Source organism: Seriola aureovittata, chromosome 10, assembly GCF_021018895.1.
Source record: "Seriola aureovittata isolate HTS-2021-v1 ecotype China chromosome 10, ASM2101889v1, whole genome shotgun sequence".
NCBI lineage: Eukaryota > Metazoa > Chordata > Actinopteri > Carangiformes > Carangidae > Seriola > Seriola aureovittata.
The window spans coordinates 25,188,766-25,206,995 of record NC_079373.1 but is presented as its reverse complement, the minus strand read 5'-3'; the positions used below and the strand labels follow the sequence as shown (position 1 = coordinate 25,206,995).

At 39.7% G+C, this 18,230-nt stretch overlaps 3 protein-coding genes across 5 annotated transcripts in view; 1 reads left to right on the top strand and 2 right to left on the bottom strand.

The window, feature by feature from the left end:
• Positions 1–529: 529 nt before the first annotated feature.
• deaf1 (DEAF1 transcription factor) lies at positions 530–12,612 on the bottom strand. Of its 3 annotated transcripts, XM_056387040.1 has the most exons (14): positions 11,943–12,612; positions 11,560–11,832; positions 10,421–10,575; positions 9,815–9,941; positions 9,395–9,544; positions 8,805–8,944; positions 8,339–8,404; positions 7,126–7,173; positions 6,277–6,400; positions 5,768–5,914; positions 3,423–3,718; positions 3,141–3,239; positions 2,856–2,945; positions 530–2,339 (listed from the first exon to the last, which is right to left on the bottom strand). In XM_056387040.1, the coding sequence occupies exons 2-14, from the start codon at positions 11,756–11,758 to the stop codon at positions 2,238–2,240; spliced, it is 1,743 nt and encodes a 580-aa protein (XP_056243015.1). In that variant the 5' UTR covers positions 11,759–11,832; positions 11,943–12,612; the 3' UTR covers positions 530–2,237. The 3 variants fall into 3 exon arrangements, with proteins under 3 accessions (XP_056243015.1, XP_056243014.1, XP_056243016.1); XM_056387039.1 differs by having other exon boundaries at positions 11,560–12,612; XM_056387041.1 differs by having other exon boundaries at positions 10,478–10,575; positions 11,560–12,612.
• A 137-nt stretch (positions 12,613–12,749) lies between these two features.
• bet1l (Bet1 golgi vesicular membrane trafficking protein-like) lies at positions 12,750–18,168 on the bottom strand. The gene is made up of 4 exons (XM_056387042.1): positions 18,132–18,168; positions 15,027–15,112; positions 14,651–14,707; positions 12,750–14,041 (listed from the first exon to the last, which is right to left on the bottom strand). Exons 1-4 carry the CDS (start codon positions 18,148–18,150, stop codon positions 13,874–13,876), a joined length of 330 nt encoding a protein of 109 aa, XP_056243017.1. The 5' UTR covers positions 18,151–18,168; the 3' UTR covers positions 12,750–13,873.
• Positions 15,131–18,230, top strand: part of LOC130176125 (plasma membrane calcium-transporting ATPase 1-like) — a 27,767-nt gene continuing 24,667 nt past the window's right edge. Inside the window, exon 1 of the mRNA XM_056387036.1 lies at positions 15,131–16,334. The gene's annotated coding sequence lies outside the window, so the exon portion shown is untranslated. The remainder of the gene's footprint in view (positions 16,335–18,230) is intronic.

The following is an 18,230-nucleotide window of genomic DNA, read 5'->3' as shown; positions in this document are numbered from 1 at the left end:
GTTAAAGTTTCCCAAACTTACAGCTCAGGTGACCCGGCTGTTAAAGTAGGAAATGTCTGATCCTTAGGGGGGTCCCCTTCACTGTCAGCAAGCAGCAGCAGACATCTGAGCGCCGCTGGGACTGAGACACAGCAGAATCAAATGTCATCACGTCTGCGGCAATTCATCAGGAGTCGGTCTCAACAGATCACCTGAGTGCTGACTGTCAGGAATGTAAAAAAAAAAACACTAAACTCTTGTCTCCAGCAGCTAAACACAGAAACACAGAAAACGGTTTGAATACAAAAACTAAAAGTGAGACAGAAAACACAAACCTGTCGGGTGGGAATCCTGCAGGAGGAACGAGGCTGCGTTTTCCCTCAGAGACTAGTTGGATAAAAATAAAACCTGAAATCTGCATTTCATTAATAAATTAAACATCTGTGGATATGAATGAAGACAAGTCTCTTCTGAATCCTGCTGACAGAAGAAAAGACGGTAAAGTATGATAGAAAACAGTTGTAAAGATTGCACATTAGTGACGGCGTGATACATGGTAGAAAACCTCCCAAGGTTTTTTCCTTTGGAGTTTTTAGATTTTATTTTATTGAAGTTCAGGTTCACTGCATAGAAAACATGTCAGAATTCAAATTTAAATAAAATTTCTGCATTTTGCCAAAATAATATAAAGCAAGTAAATTTAATTCATTAAAAAAAAAGTAAAATAATAACTCGATTTTAAAATAATCTCCAGTGTGCTATAAATCACAATGCTGCAATAATAATGATGACAGTGAACAGAAAATGTACAACTAGAACTTATGAAATGAAACTGCAAAATGTGAATTCTGTCCTGATATTAGCTCAATTCTAATCAGAGTAAAATATAAATGTATTTCATCCCGAACAGCAGGTTTCCCCCTGAAATCTGTTGACGTGAAACATTAAAACGACTGGTCGAAACATCACATCTGATTGGCTGAAATGCACCAATCAGAGGACACCATTCAACTGCTCTGACAGAGAAACAATACATTGTGTTAGATATGTGAAAATTAAATAGTAGTAGCAACAGAAAACTACAGAACCACTGAGTCTTGTACAGAAAAGATCATATTTTGCACAAAAAAAACTTAAACCTTCATGTAATTGTATTGTATTGTTTTAGCTCGAAGAAAAGAAGAAACCTTGTAAATTGGAGTGTTTTTTTTTTTAAATGACAAAATGAGGTCACGAGTTAAAGTGCTGCCGTTAACGACAGACAATATTTAACTTCCATTTAATGAATAAAATGTGCTTCAACTTAAAAATTAAACCGCAAGCTGGACTTTAAAATGTGCATTTGTTCTTGATTTTAGCTAATTTCTAATTAAACAACTGCTCTGGTTTCTCGCAGAGTTGCCAAACATCTCATGTTTATCGTGCACACAAATTGCAAATTAAATACTGGCAGCTCTGAGCTTCCATACGCCACTGCTTTTTGGTTTTCATCTTTCGGACTGTGAATCACATGTAAACAGAGAAAACTACAGAGCCTTAAAGTCCTGAAAGATGATGATCAACCAGACGAAAACATAAACTTTCACATGTAAAAAATAAGAACTGGACCACAAACATTGTTTTAAAGGGAAGAAAAACCTTTAAAATCTGACAATGTGAAACATGAATCTCAATAATAAACAAAAACACAACGATAACATTTAGAAAAGACAATAAATAATTCACATCAAAGTACTGGCCGGGATGGGGTGGGGTTTTAATCCAATCTTATTTTTTATTTTATTGATGTGTTCGACCTTTATTTACCCAGGACGTCTCTGGAGATTTATATCTGCTTATCAAGAGGAAACAATGGCAGCAAGAGGATGTTTCGACAGAGACAACAGCCACCGAGGGAAGATAAGGAATAAAAATCATCATTTTAGTGACTCTTAAAATAATCAATTAAAGTAGTGGGGAAAACGATTGATGAGTTTATCCACATTCTGCTCACGTACAGTTCAGCGTGTGACAGTTTCCTGTTTCCTGAAGCAGAAGTTTGATGATCAGAGTGTGTTGATCAAGAAGTGAATGGGAAAACTCCCAACACAAGTTCAACTGTCAGGAGATCTCAGACCTTCCTCTCATGCTGGTCCGAGGGGAAACTTTCACAATAAAAGCTCCAGTAAGGAGATGTTAAGTGGAGTACTTTCCTCTTCGTCCACGTAAGGACTTCCTGTGTGCATCAGCTGATGACGGCGATGACGTCGGGACCGCCTTCATTTCACTTTGTCCATGTCGATGGCTGTGATTGGCTCCTCCTCCTGGACGGCCACGCCCCCTGCTGACTGACAGCAGGTGTGCTGATGGTCCTTCCAGTCCTGCAGAGAAAAACACTGTTTATATTCATACGTGTCTTTACACTGTCATCCTGATACAGTGACAATATCAGCTGATTCTTTTCCCTCCTGCTCCCATCTCCATTCATATTTAGAGGAGAACTCCAGACAGGAACTCATATCAAGTTTGCTCCAAATGTTATTCTTGTGATGCAGAGGAGAACATGTTGTCCTGACTCATACAGAAATGTAATATATATACGTATATGTCCCTATATCAAGAGTAGTGGTTCCATATATGTCACCCATACAAGCATACTGTACATAAATGTGTGTATTTGTATAGGATAAAAAAATATATTTTAATACATGAAATTGCTCCAATTTCAAATAGATTTCACATATAATTTTTACAATTATGTACAAATAAAATAAAAAATGTATATTTCATATATTTAAATTCGACATATCTACATATATTCCATTCGCTTTCTTGGTGAAATAAATGTTAAAAATAATAAATAATAATACATGATGGATCGTCGAGGCGAGTCTCACCTTCCTCTGACAGAAGGTGGAGCAGTAGTTGACTTTGTGACAGCCCGTACACTCACTCATCGCCACCCGGCCACAGTTCACACACATCTGCTGCAGAGGCAACACAGGAAAACACAGTTTAAATACAGAGGAGCAGAGAAAATTCATTCAGATTTCTCTTTGAAGTCAGGATATCTCAGGTTGGAGAACAGCTTTGAGGGCTGCTCTTTGTAAAAAAGACAAGTGTGTGTGTGTGTGTGTGTGTGTGTGTGTGTGTGTGTGTGTGTGTGTGTGTGTGTGTCATACGTTGATGATGATCTCAGTGATGTCAGAGCTCCTCTTGGCCTCAGGGTCGTCTGGCTGCTGAAAGGAAATCTGGTTCTGAAACGACTGACTGAAACCACACTGAACGCATGCGCACACACACACACACACACACACACACACACTCAATAGGTAACTCAGTAAGCTCACATGAGATCACACATTTGTATTTGTGTAATAATTTAATTCTGCTGATCTAAAACTCAGTCTGTGTGCGTGTGTGTGTGTGTGTGCGTGTGCGTGTGTGTGTGTGTGTGTTCTCACCTCCTTCCTCCCTCCCTGACCTTTGAACCCCGCCGTGTCCCCTGAGGAGTTTTTGGCCTGTTCGATCAGAGCCTTCAGCTGCTGCACGTTGCTCAGCAGCGTGTTGGCCAGCTCCTCCAGGTACAACCAGGTGTTCTTCTGCCCCTCGCTCACTGCCGGCCCCGCCCCCCCTATTGGCCCCTCCTCCAGCCCGCTCACCAGCCCCGCAGATGGAGACGCCGCCGGTGTCGTCGTCACCGCCAACTTGGCCTGAACAGGCTGAGGAGTCACCGCCAACGCTGGCAAAGCTGTCAGCACTGAGACAGAAGAAGAAGAAGAAGAAAGATTAATTACACAGACACCAAACAACAATGAGTTATTTTCATTATTGATCAGTCTAATAAACAAATATTATCAAACCTTCCTCATGCTCATTAAAATGATTATAAGAATTAAAAATAATATAACTTTTATAATTGAAAACTGCTATAACAACTATTGAACTGTGAGAAGCTCAAGTGTGTCCAGGTGATTTTATTTCACACTAATGATTAGTTTCATTACTGCTGATTATTTAATCTTGTCTGTAAACTGCTCATCCCCGTTTCCCAGATTTCAGTTTGAAGTTTTCATAAAATGCAAAGTTTTCAATTTATGATAAATTTAAAAAAGAAAAGCCATGAGCAGCTGACAGAGTGACGGAGCTCCTGCTGTCACACTCTCTGAGGTTGGCATCAGTCCCACAGTTTCAACAACCTGCAGCTCAGATATTAAAACGTAGAAGCGAAGTACGTAGAATCAAACACCAGCAGATCCAGGTCAGTGTGTCTGTGCGTCCTCTATACATTCTCCCCTGACCCACATACACCATATAACGTCTGACAGCTCGGAGCTCCACCGAGAACAGACCGGTCCAAAAATAATTGGACATCCATCTCCGACTGTGGTTTAACACGTCCTGGGGAAAAATGTGCGAGTGTTCTTCTAGCAGGTAAACGGAGGTTTATATTTTCAGTAACACGTTATTTAACTGGACTCTTACTTTCCTCCTAATCTGATGGAAAATCTCCCCGTTATTTTACTAGAAAGAAGCCGGCGTGTAACTGTCACTTTTCTGCAGTGAGTTTTGTCATTTGACAGGATTATGATAAAAAAAAGCGAGTTGTCAGTTGGTACAATTGGTATCAAGGAGCGTAATTTCCACTGGGAACCGGCGGACAAGTCGACCTCAGGTTGATTTTCACACTAAAATCTCTCTGATCATTTTTCTGTTTCTGTCCTGCCATCATAATGTAGATGAGAACAAAAGGAGGAGCTGATAAAAATGCTGATTATGCCGATGATGAATAACCTTCAGTTATTACTGCGCACAGCGGCGGCTGCTTCACACACTTTCCTTCGCCCTGGGGTTTGACTGTCAGGATAAATACAGACTGTCAGACCTTAGTGGTGGAGTTAGTCGGACTTTTTCAGTCAGAGCTTAAAAGTACAAGTACTATCTGTACAAGTACAGATGTTTTTACACAGCTGGACACAGAACTAAAAGTTTCCACTGTCATTATAAAAGACATCTGATAATAAAACAAGTGGAGCAGAAACTTAACAAGTCATTTTTGGTTGCACAGTGTCACATCTATGTGGGAAGATCTCTGATTGGTCCTTTAAAGAGGCGGTAATCTTCAGGTAGAGAAATCAGGACAGCAAGCGGTGGTGGCGCCTCATTATTCACCCGCTCTCTCCTGAGAGCTCATTACAGCAACGCAACAGCCAATCAGAGAGAGCCTGATAGGATGATTGATAGGCCGCAGGTGAGCGGCAATGCAGGGGTCTGTGGGAAACCCCTCTACAAATCATTAAGGAGGGGGACCATGGATGTAGAAAGAGAGCTGGATAATTATCCCGGTGGTCACTCACGGTATTGCAACCAAAAAATCCTTTTCCCCATAGACCACCATTATAAAAGATGTGTTCATAGAACTGCAGACAGAGTCAGGTATTACTGTTGCTGTTATAAATGTTTAATCCATGGAGGGTTTTATCTTTGTTAAAATTTTCCCAGAGCACAAAAAAAGTTTATTTTGAGTTTTATTTTGTTAAATCTGTGGACTGTGGGATCCATGATGTCCTCAAATGTCTTGCTTTGTTCAACCAACAGTTCAAAAACCCAAATATATCCAGTTTATTATCATAAAAGACTAAGAAAACCAGAGAATAGTCACATTTTAGAAGCTGGAACGTTTGAATTTTTGCCTGAAATTTGTTTTAAAATATAAAATTTAGATTGATCGACTTATGGTTGTAGCTTTAAAATGTTCTACAGATGACGGACAGTCTTCAAAATAAGTGGCATCAGTGGTGGACGGTACCTGCAGTGCTGGCGAACACCTCGCTCTGCGCCGAGCCCTCCGAGATGATGGCGGCGGCAGCGGCGGCGGCAGTGGCGTCACCTGACGGAGTGCGGTCGAAGGTCAAGGCTCCGGCGGTGGTGAACTGTCCTGACGGGGATACGGTGACTGTGGCGGAGGACAGACATGTCAGACACTTGAAGACAAGGTTTAAAAGTTCACACCACAGATCCGATGGAAACTTACAAACATCAGAACATCCAATATGTTCATTCAAAATTTATGAATTCCAGTGACTCAATACTGAATTTAATTCAGGTGTTTTACAAGATGGTGGTGAATAATGTGATTGGAATTTTAAGGGGTTCAAAGGTCAAGAAATGCAAACTACTACTTCCTCTGTGACTCTGTTTAAAACAAGCTGCTGGGACTGCGAGCTCGTGAACCTGCTGATCCTGAACCACAAACTGTTTGAATGTTAGTGTTCTTCTGCTGGGTGACACGTCTCAGACTGAGGTCACCTGACGTACATGTGGTCCCAGGGGTCAGCGTGATGTTTTTGGTGGCAGGAAGTTCCTTTTTAGGGAGGACGAGCGGCGGGTCCGTGTCCTTCTTCCGTCTCTTGTACGGGACGAAGAGGCGGACCGGACCGGTCTGGACCGAGCAGAGAGGAAAGGAAGGAACAGCAGTTGACATGGTTTTTACAGAACCTTAAATATAAACAGGGTTCGTGCACCATTTCAAAAATCTAAATTGAAGACCTCATTAAATGAAAATTAAGACTGAACAATCATTTCTTTTACTCAGACTTTTGTTTTTTGTTCTCCTGTAAACAAAGTTTTAAAACAGAGGCAGATGCTGCAAGTTCAACAACACATACCTGTTTTTACTGACTTCAAAACTGTTTTTTTATTGAAGTAAAGAAGCTAAAGTTGTCAAATATTAAATATAAATATAAATAGAACTTTGTCTTAATTAAAAACTATTAAAAAAAACACTAAAACTGTTGAAAAGATTTTCTAAATTAGGAACAATCTGTTTAAAGAATGAATAAACAAGATTATCTAACCAGACAGTTGGGGTCAACAATCTGTACTTGACAATAAAGCTGCAACTAATGATCCTTTCTTTATTCTCAGTCTATAAAGCATCAAAACAAAATGTCGTCCCCAGTTTCTTTTAGTAAAAAACATAAAGAAATTCAATTTATAATGATATAATACAGAGAAAAGCAGCAAAACCTTTCCTTTTATATTGTATAATCAACATCGTCATACAAACTGAGATTACAATGTAAAGACCAGATACGGATCACAGGTTTAAAACCAGGAGGAGATGATGAGGTCACAGTGACAGAAAAAACAAAAATGAACTTTTACCATACTGATGTTTTCTGCTGCCAGAGTCTCTCCACTATCCTTCGGACACTGGAGAGACAGACGGACAGACAGACACAGGTTAACATCCATGGTTAGTCCTCAAAGTGTTTCCTCAGCCTGTCTGTTCACCCCAGTCATCGCAGAGCCAGAGCCAGATCTGACAGACACCAGATACCACAACCCCACCCTCAAACCAACCCAATAATCATAAAAGAGGCCTAATCTTTTATTTTGGCTTTCTGGTTTTCTTCCTTAAATCCATTTTTGTTTTTATCCTGTGCTGCTGGGAAGGAAGAAAATGATCTAATTTGCCTCTCCAGAGCTTCTCCTCTTTATAGTCCGAGGCTGTGTAAAGGAAGAAATGATCTCTGCCAAGGTTTTTGAATAAAGTTACACAGCTGTGACTTCGTAACCAAATAATTATTTGAAAATGAAATAATATGGTTGTAATAAACTGAAATCCAATCTGTTAGTCACCAGTTATCATGCGTCACTGTGTGTCAGGTCTACTGAACTCAGACCATAGTCGGTCACGCCAATCATTCCCTCAGTCTGTCAAAATGTGGCCAAAAGCTTCAGAGGAAATCGTCCAAATAATATCTAAAGTAAAGTAAAATTATAACAAGCCGCTGCAAACTATTCTTACCTGCATGTTCAAATAAACAGCCTGATCTGGAAACACTGAGCAGATAATTATTGAATATTTTACTGGAAAATGATTCAGACATTACATCTCCAGGGGTTTCACAAAGGTGTTATAGACTGGTCTGTCGTGTTTCAATCTTACTTTTGCTCATAGGTTAGTCTAAAGCAAGTCAGACCGTTTCATAAAGATGAAGACTGATTCATTTCAGGCTAAGGAGAGAGCAACGAGAAGATAAAGAGATCTACAACAAAGATTAAGAGATCGCGGCTATTTTTTTCCAAATCTGATTTGTTCTTTGTATTCTTTCACATTTCAAGTAAAACGTCCTTTTAACTGTTGAATTCTTCCTGGAGACAGACGTTTTCTGCTGAAGGTAAACGCATAAATAGGGGGTCAGCCTTTTTTTTTTTTTTTTTTTAAAGTCTTTATTTACCCAGAATTCATTGTACCACAGTGCAACTTTAGATTGTCAAGAACTAAACGTTTATCTGAAGTCTGTCTAAACCACAGTCAAAGTCTGTCTTTGTGAAACCAGCCCCCCCGCCCCCCCAATCTGAACCGACTCACCGCCGTCAGGTCGTCACAGCAGGCTGCACAGGTACAGGAGGCAGCGTGGGGGTTCAGGATACGCTCCTACACACACACACACACACACACACACACACACACACACACACACACACACACACACACACACACACACACACACACAGTGTAACAGTGTGTAGTACAGCAGTCATAAAGTAGCTGTAATGCATCGTTTTAATCTTGTGCCATGTTTGCATTTCCTTGTTTTTAATGCCTTTTATTACTGCAGCACTTCTCAGTTTCTTACCTGATTTTTTATGCAATCTTGATATGACTTATTCAAATATTTTTAATTATTCACATTTGGTTTTTTTTTGTTTTTTTTAAATGCTATTTTATTGTCATCTTTATCTTCTATTTAAAGCACTTTGAACTGCCCTGTCTCTGGATGGTGCTGTATAAATAAACTTTGCCTATTCATACCGGCGTATCAGTGCAGCAGTACCTGTATGAGGCAGAGCAGAGGTCTGCCGGCGTATCTGATGCTCCTCTTCCAGTCTTTGCTGCTCGCTCTTCCTGCCAGACCTTCAAACTCAGTGGGCGTGAACCACTGCTGATTGTGTTTGATGCAACGACCTTTACCCCCTAAACACAACACAACACAACACACAACACAACACAACAGTCAGTGTGGAGGGGTAATAACAGGACAAATTATACTCAGGCAAAAGTTTTGGATCAACATGAAACTCTGCAGGATGAATCATCAGAGCTAAAGCTGTGTTAAACTTATTTTTAGTTGGAAATTTCTGCAGCTTACAGTCTGTCAAAATGTGATCAATCTGACATGAACAGTAAATTGGCAGTAAAGAAGAAGTGTAAGGAGGAATTTGGGGAAAACAGGGTGGTACATTGTAGTACTGGTTCAGCCTGAGGTGACGCTAAGCCTGAAAACTAACCGGACCAGGACCAGGTTCGTCTGGAGGTATAAGTATCAATAGTAACTAAAACAGAACATAAATCTGGCTTACTGAAGAAAGCCTGGTTTAAATCCTGGTTTAGACTGATAACGTTACTCTGACTACAGGTAATCACCTGATCCCAGTCGGTTCTTGTAGAGGACTCCGCTGGTGTTCCTGCAGCGGACTGGCAGCTCGTTGTTGTAGACCGAGGGGTCCCAGTTGTACTTAGAGCAGGAGTCTTTGTCCTGGGGTGGGGTCAGCGGGGTGGGCGTGGTCTGTTGACCTAAGGGACGCACAGGAGGACAAAACAAAAGAGACACAGATGGGTCTCAGAGAGAGTGGTGGACGTCACTGTGCTTCAAGTTCAGGTTTTTATAGTTGTTATTTAACAGCTTGGTTCAATGTGGACGCCTCAGAGACAGCAGGATCTTCTCAGTAGTGTAACACACACACACACACACACACACACACACACACACACACACACACACACACACACACACACACACACACACACACACACACACACACACACACACACACACACACACACCTGGTGCAATGGCGGTGGCAGACTTGAGGCCAGTTGCCTCCACGATGCTGCCGTCGGTGTGAACCACGATCAAAGTGGCCTTCTGGGTACTGAGACCTTCACCCAGCTGGAGGGTTGTCCTCCCACTCTGTAAAACACACACACACACACACACACACACACAGTATAAACACAAAGATGGTGTAGTATATGAGGTTCAACTGTCTGACAGCAGAGGGCGTTGGGAGCACAGGAAGTACAATGACTGAGGTTGTACTGGACCTGTCGGGCTCTTGTAGGTGGATTAAAGACATGTTAGACACCAACATCAAATAATTAAATTAAATTGGAATTAAAAAGTTGCCAGATCTCTAAATCAGAAGTCTACAGATGTGCACCTGCAGCATTCTGGAGCATGAATTACGCTGAAGAATGATTAATGTGAGGATAAAAATGAATAATTTGTAATTTAATGTGCACAAATGATCAAAACATGTATTTCTTATTCCTGCTGAGCTCTGCACAGGCTGCTTATAAAGGGTTTTGGAAGCAGGATGAAAACAATGAAGGCTTCACTTTGACCATATTATTGCTCTCATCTAATCTGACGGCACAGACTGTACATACAGAGTGACACTGATCATATGCAGTGGGTGTGACCATCAGTGTGTGTTGCTGATCTACCAGCACGTGTTCAGGGAGGCTTCCTGACGTGGCGACGGTTGTGGTGAAGACGTTGTCCTCTGCAGCCTGAACATCCGCCACCGTCACCGCCGTCACCTCTGATCAACAACGAGAGATTCAAAATATTTGCACATACATCCTCAGATCAGTACGTCTACTTCATCATAGCTACAATAGTACACCTGCCAAGTAAGGAGAAAATAATCCAAACTGAGTGTGTTATGATGACAGCATTAAGAGCTATACAGGGCAATATGAGAATCAATCAACATAACCAGAATCAGAAGCTATTTTCTATTGTGTGTTTGAGTCAGTCAAATCACTAGTTTCAATGTTAAAAATTTAAGATGATATAAGATATTCCTTTATTGGTGTTACAGCAGCAAAGTGGACAGTCAAAGACGGAAAAACTGCAAAAAATAAGATATCAAGTACTTAAAAAAGATTATTAATAATATAATAATATAGCATGTACTATTAGACATTAAATATAACAAACAAGAAAATAGCAGCAGATAAGTGATATTGCACAGATAGTCAATTAAATTATGCAGTGTATGGTCTACTGTGTTCAGTATTTGTTACAGCAGGATGTGAATGTTATATAAACTATTTTATTTTTTATTCCACATCTAAAAGTGGTAATTTTTTTAATTATCATTATCAATTTATTATTTATCTTTGCCGAATGTGAGAGCCCAATATAAATTGAATAGGATATGTCCACTTTTATATATAAATAAGGAATATCCTATCAATGTTACAAATCGTTAAATTGCGAAAAGATTGAATGTAGTTTGGTAAATATGCAAAACTATCGTGTATCACAAACGTGCAGAAGCTACGGTGGTTGACTTATTGTTGAAGAGCTGTTTGCAGTTGCATGTTAGAATCGTTACAGGGACACTTTTATCGACAAGAGGATTTAAATTAAATTAAAACCAGTTTGTCTTAATATACACTCATTGGTCTGAGCTCTCCCCTTCCACAAACGACGTGAAGCTAACTAACATTGTCATCATTTTGTATTTTAGCGCCACCACGGACAGCAGCGGCCTACTGCTAGCTAAAGCCCGCCTCACCTGCAAATGCCGCCTCGGCCTCGTCTGAGTTCGGCAGGGACTCGGCTCCCATGTCGATGTTTCCCGGTTCCGCCATCACCGCCATCGTGGTGACTTCGGCCTCCGACTCGGTATCCGAGCCCACTCCCTCCACCGGCGGCCCGCCGATGGGCGGTTCATCCAGCCCGAGCGCCTTCGTGGCCGAGTCCGCTTCGTCCATTCTTCCGCCGAACGACAACAGCCGAATGTGACCGAGCAGCAGCGGGGCAGAGCGGGGTCCGAGTGCAGCCGAGCCTGGTACGAACCGGAGAAGAACCGCAATTACAGAACGTGTTAACGATAATCGATGAATTAGTAATATTTCCTCCCATATAATATACGGTAACGTTAAGGAATCAGGAGACCTAATGCGGTGGGAGGAAGACAGCCCGACTGTTTGTTTTTTTCATGAAGTCGAGGAAAGAGATGCACCGGATACTGCCGGAAAAACACGACTCGACCCGAAGCGACACACAGCGGCCAAAACAGAAATAAGGATCAGAGAAAAAAAAATTACAGATAATTTATTTGTATTCCGAGTTCATATCAACAAACCCAAGTGTTTACATTCTTTAAATTAATTTGCTGTAGAATTATTTGCTGTTGTAACTTTGTTTTTGTGCTGACGATTAATTCATAAACAGTTTTCCAGTTTGTATATATTCACCCAACCCCTGATTTCATCTGAAACTTGCTTCTGAAAGTAACAAACACAAAAGTTTTCCCAAATAAATCCTGTTTACCCTCAGATATGAACAAAGTGCTCCTGAGGGTATAAAGCAGCTGCTGATTCAGTGTGTTATTAAGTAAAAAAGACACAAAATCTAATTGAAAATGATAAGATTAAAATGGAGACTTGGTTTAGGGACATGTGACCTCAGCATTTCTGAAATCCTGGTTTCAGTCCTCTGTGTATGGTACAACTAACTGAGTAAAATGAATATTATATTTTTTACAGTTGAAATGACACTGATGTGATGTATTGTTGGAGTCTTGTAGAGGCTTTTATTGAATTATAATTCATTATTTTTTACTTATATCAAAATAAAATATTCACTTTTTTTTATTGAAGACTGTATTATGAAAAAGAAAATCATAAATTATTGCCAGTATATCTCAAATAATGCCCAGAACCATAATGAATCATGTAAAAAGCAATTATCCCAAACAGGTTCCACAATTAAAACCATTTATTGCATGTGTATTAATAAAAATATTAAATGTCTGCCTTGGCTGATCAGCAGTCAAGAGTCTGGAATGTGAACACATAAAGAAAATAAACACTTTTCAACCCTTTTAAATGTCCCCTACCCCCACGTTACAGACAAAATGTTGCTGTAAACCATGAACAGGACAGGTCCCAACTTTTAATAATAATAATTAGGAAGAAACAGGCTGAGCTGCAAACACACACTGAAGTAAACTGAACCACAACTGAAAAACACAGGTGTTTTAATGTTGTTTTTGTTTAAAAAAAAACTAAAAAACTGAATCATGTTACAGTGTGTGTTGTGAACATTTACCTGTAGCCCTGTCTTCTGTCCATCAACTGAAGCCATTATTTAACATATTAAAATGTCAAACCATCACCTGCTTTGTCCCAGTTCCACACTACATACAAATTGGCAGACAGTGAATAATCTATAGTAACTGTCAGGAAAAAGTAGCTTTGCTACTACAAAACATCCTTAAAAAGTCCTCTTTGCAGCTGTCTCACCACTAAAAATGAAAATGTATTATTATTTTTTGCAGATGTGTGTTGTTCATTCATTTCTTTTGAGTATCATCCACATCAACTCGCTCTTTTGTGTTTTTTAGTTTGTAATATATATTCTTGAGCAATTTTGCAGCATGAACAGATCAGCTGCAATTAAAAATCTGCTTTAAATTATTGTGTAGTCTGGAACTGAGACAGTTGGTCTGTACTGAACTTTATGTTCTGGGGTTCATCGGCCCATCACACTCAGCTGTGGTGGGTACCATGCGCACCTGCATTCAGGCTCTGCCCTGTGTTTGCCCACATTGGGACTTCCTGGCTTGCAACAGGAAAGGCCAAAGTCCAGTTTTTTTTTTTTTTTTAGAGACTCCATGACTGCTAATGTTTCCACCATCCCTTGCTGGTCAGTTCAACAATTCAACAAAATGTTTTTTTGTCCATTTCCTGTTCGTTTGTTAAAAAGTCCTCTCCTGTGCAGGAAAACCACAGGGATGATTCAAATCAATCAGATATGACGTCAGAGTCTCAAAAGTCTCAGCTCCACATCAGGACCAGCTCCTGGTTGATCTGGTTTTCACATCAACGTTGAATCCTGGAGACCATGTAGTAGAGCAGGAAGAATGCCACCACCAGGCCTATGGAGACGTAGCAGAGGATGCGGCGATTGTCTCTGCCAGATCGCACCATGGTGGAGAAACGCTTCACGCTGCCACTCAACAGGCCTGTTGCACTGAGGAAGTTTGAGTCCTGAAAGGAACATGAGCAGAAGAAAAACGGATGAAGGGAAGATGTTATTTAAAGCAATTTAACCCAGATTTTAGCTAAAACATGCCTCCTTCACATTTTCAAAAACATGCATTTGAATCCAGAAGAGTCATGTTTCCTTATGTCAATTTTAAGGCTACAACCAACAATCATTTTCATTATCAATTAATCCAGAGATTATTTTCTGGATTAACTGATTCATTTTTTGGTATCCGGAAAAAAAACCAAAAAAAAACAAGCCTATAATTTTGTCCCAGAGCTGGAAGTGAAAGATTCAAATGTCTTGTTTTGTCCAACCAACAGTCCAAAACCCAAAAATATTCAGTTTACTATTTTGTAAAACAAGCAAGAAGTTCACATCTGAGAACCTACAACTGGAATGTTTGTTGTGTTAGGCTGAGAAGTGAATAGAATAATTAATCAATTATCAATGTAGTTGCAAATTAATGAACTGACAAACAAATTTTTTTTTTTTTTTTTTTGCATTTTTGCAAAATTTAAAAAGAATTGCAAAATTGCAGAAAACAGCAAGGTCATGGCATGTAAATTAATTGTATTTTCTACATTTCTTCATAGATCAGATGGACTCACCATGCCGTCCAGATACTCGTTCTGATCATCAGCCTCTCTGTCGATGTCGTATGCCAGCTGTCAGATACAGAAATACATATTTGCATCATTTCAGAGCCAAACTACAAACAGAGGACTGAACATGAAAGCAGATTGTGAAAGGGGAGCTTACAACAAAGTCCAGAACATCAAAAGATATATTAGTTTTTTTTGTACAACCAAATATCACAAAATTAGCCTCATGGGGCTTTAAAATCTACACAGCATACAACACCGTTTGTCCTTAGACTCTCTGTTCTAATTCATTTCAGTGTCACATGAATACTGACAGCTGTTTAACTTGTCATTAAATGATGAAACTGGTGGATGGAGAAAGTAATTGTTTGTTGAGACTCACAGATTTCAGTCTGGAGACTTTGGTGGCCAGGTTGTCGGCCAGACGTTTGTTTTCAGCATCCAGCAGGTCCTCCACGGAGCCATGACCTGAAAACACACAAACACATCGGATTAGAAAAGAAGCAGTGGTTTAAGTCCTGACTTTATGTAGTGGCGCGGGCAGGGAAACCGGGATATGAGTCCATCACTGTGTTTCTGTGGTAAGTCCTCAGTAGGTTCTGTAAGTTAGGCTTGTCTTTTTCACTTACAAGTGGGAAATTGATAATTAAATGTAAGCAAAGTCTGCCTGTGCCTTCTGTAATGTCTCAATCAGTGTCTTAATCTCTGACACTTTATTTTACTCGTCCCATAGTTTCATAACAATCTCCTAAAACAAAACTGATGTCTTATAGAAAGGTTTTTTATGAAAAATAGAATTTATTGGTTGGGAACCTGCAGTATAACATGCTCACAACATGTTACCTGCAAAAATGTAGAATTTGTCCAAAAAAAAAAAAAGATTTTAACAAATAAATGAACATTTAATTGTATTTAAATGGATCCATCTCTTTTTTGAAGCAATATGAATGTAATAGTTCTTTAAAGAAATTCCTGCGAATGAATTCTACATAACTAATAACTGTTATTTAAGTTCCTGTTTCCGTTATCTAATAAATAAGATGTTGTTTACTATCAGTCTCAGATCTTAGTGTCTATTTTTCTGTAATTACTGTGGTATGTGCATACTGATTACAGTTTCTGGGAATTTAATTGAGAATCTTAGATGGACATGTGAGCAAGAATGTGTGAGATGCCATGGTTTAACCAGGGTGGTGCTAACTTCCAGGTTGGCCGGAAATATGTCATCTTTGTGCACTTATCAGACATCATCAGTCACACATGTCATCAAATGCATCAGGCTCTTACAGTCTTTAACCGCCAAATGTGACTACTGTGGACAAGACAAGCATGTTATGCTTCATTGTCAAAAATATCAAACAGACAAAAATTCAAACATTCAAAATTTGAGAAAGATAGAAAATAAAATTTGATTTTAAATACATCCAATACAAAAGAACTCAAAGGAATGCTATCAGATCCTATTTGAGTATCTAAGAATAACAAATCTGAGTGGGAGAATATGAGGGTTTATTATTATTATTACTGGAGTATGAGTAGGCTACTACACATTCTGATCCACACGCCATTCCAGTTGGTGACGTAATGCACCAATTCGTTGTTTGCCAACCGCCAAAGTTCAAAGAAGAAGAAGTAATCTCTAACGGCGCGAACAGCACAACTTGACGTTCAGTCATCTTTTCGCTCTGTGGTAAGTTTTCAAAATTTAATTTCTGAGCTAGCTTACATTTTATGTGCATTTAATAAGTTGTGTTGCCTTGGTTGACTAGACATGTTGACGCCCCTAACGTGTGGTATCTGGCTATTTCAATTTGAGACAGTTAGATGGTGAAGTAACTATGGATTCAGACATGAAAAACCCGCTTCGTCATTTTTTACAGTCCGTCAATCTGCTTTAACGTTAGCTCTGAACCGCTGGAGATGGCGCGAAAAGCACTTTGTCAGTCATCGTTCAGCACCGTGCTAAGTATTCAAAAGTACATTTCTGAGTTAGCTTACAATTAATGTGTATTTGCTAAGTTGTGTTGCCTTGGTTACCAGACACGGTCTCGCCCTACCCTTGTATCTGCCTATTTCATAAATACAGTTGGATGATTCGGCGGATCAGGAAAAATAGTTCATAACTGATAGCGTCGCGGCGCGATAAGAGGACACTGACAGCGCACAGACAGACAAGACAGCACAGCAGGGAGTTATTCAGACCACCGGGGGAAAGTGAGAAATGTCAAAAAATCCGTCTAATTTATACAACAGTTAGCTCCGACCAAGTAATTTGAGTGGACAAGAGGCATTCCATGAGTGCTGAGTACTCACTGTGGGACTTTTAACTACATGTATCATTCCGCTGTATAGGTGTTATTTTAACCGTTAATTAGCGTTAGCCTACGTTAACGGTCGTTATCCATCTTAGATTGTAACAAACTTTGCACCGCAAAGATTAATATGTTTCCAGAGATAACATTTGAATTAAATTAAGTATGTTAGTCAGAAGAGGATGGAGGGAAGGAATGAAGCGTGAATGTAATTGCACCTCAATACTAAAATTTAGTAGTATAATTTTACATTTTTGGTTAACATAATTAAACAAGAAGACGCCTCAGAGCCACTCCGTCATGAAGAAATATAATTATATATGTTAAACAGGCTTTCTGTGCACACAGGACAAAGTCTGAACATCAGACATAATAATTTCCTGTCCTGTTACACCCAGTCTAACCAATCTTGACTTAATCCAAGAGGTAAGGTTGTGTAAAAACCCAGAAAACTGTTTTAAATTACAATCTTTTTTCTATTAACATATATTAATGTACCTCTCCAAGTTTGCTCCACCATTTTAAAACATAACGAGGGGTCCATCTAAAGGCAGTCTTTCACAACCTAACAGTAACCCTAATAACGGTTTACCAAGTAACATCTGTCATGAAAATGTTAAGGACCCCCCTGATGCTAACTAATACTAAATCAGTTCTGCTTACTGATTCCCAGTCTTGCTGAAACATCCATAGATGTAAAGAGACAAATACTTCACTATAAACAGTTCAGAATTATGTTGACAAGAAAAATGTATTGTCTCGTGTATTGACCAGCATAGACCATGTATTTCCATTCAGCAATTTACAGTAAACAAACCAGCTTTCTCGGTCAGTGATTAACACAAGAGTTCTTCCTTGTAAACCGTATAATTAATGTTATGATTTTTTGGACCGATAAACCTTTCTGTTCATCGTCGCCCAGACCTTTTTAAAGTTAGCACAGCTGACCCATAAGTACTTTAGCAGCTAACTCCTCAGCTAGCTAAGCTGGCTAAGTTCCAGGCCTGTTTTTGGCTCTAAGTGAAGTAACTACGGACCCAGAGATGATACACAACCGCCGACCTGCTTCGTCATTTAGGTTCTATACCCCGTCACTCTGCTTTAACGTTAGCTTTGTGATGCCAGAGACGGTTAACGGCTGAATATAGAAGTGAATACGTGTCGAAAAGCAGTACCTCTGTTCCAGTCCGCCATGTTGATGTGTGACGTCACGCTCAGCTGTTTACAGTTTTCAAGTATGTGACCACGCCCCCCACACCAGCACCTCTTTAAGC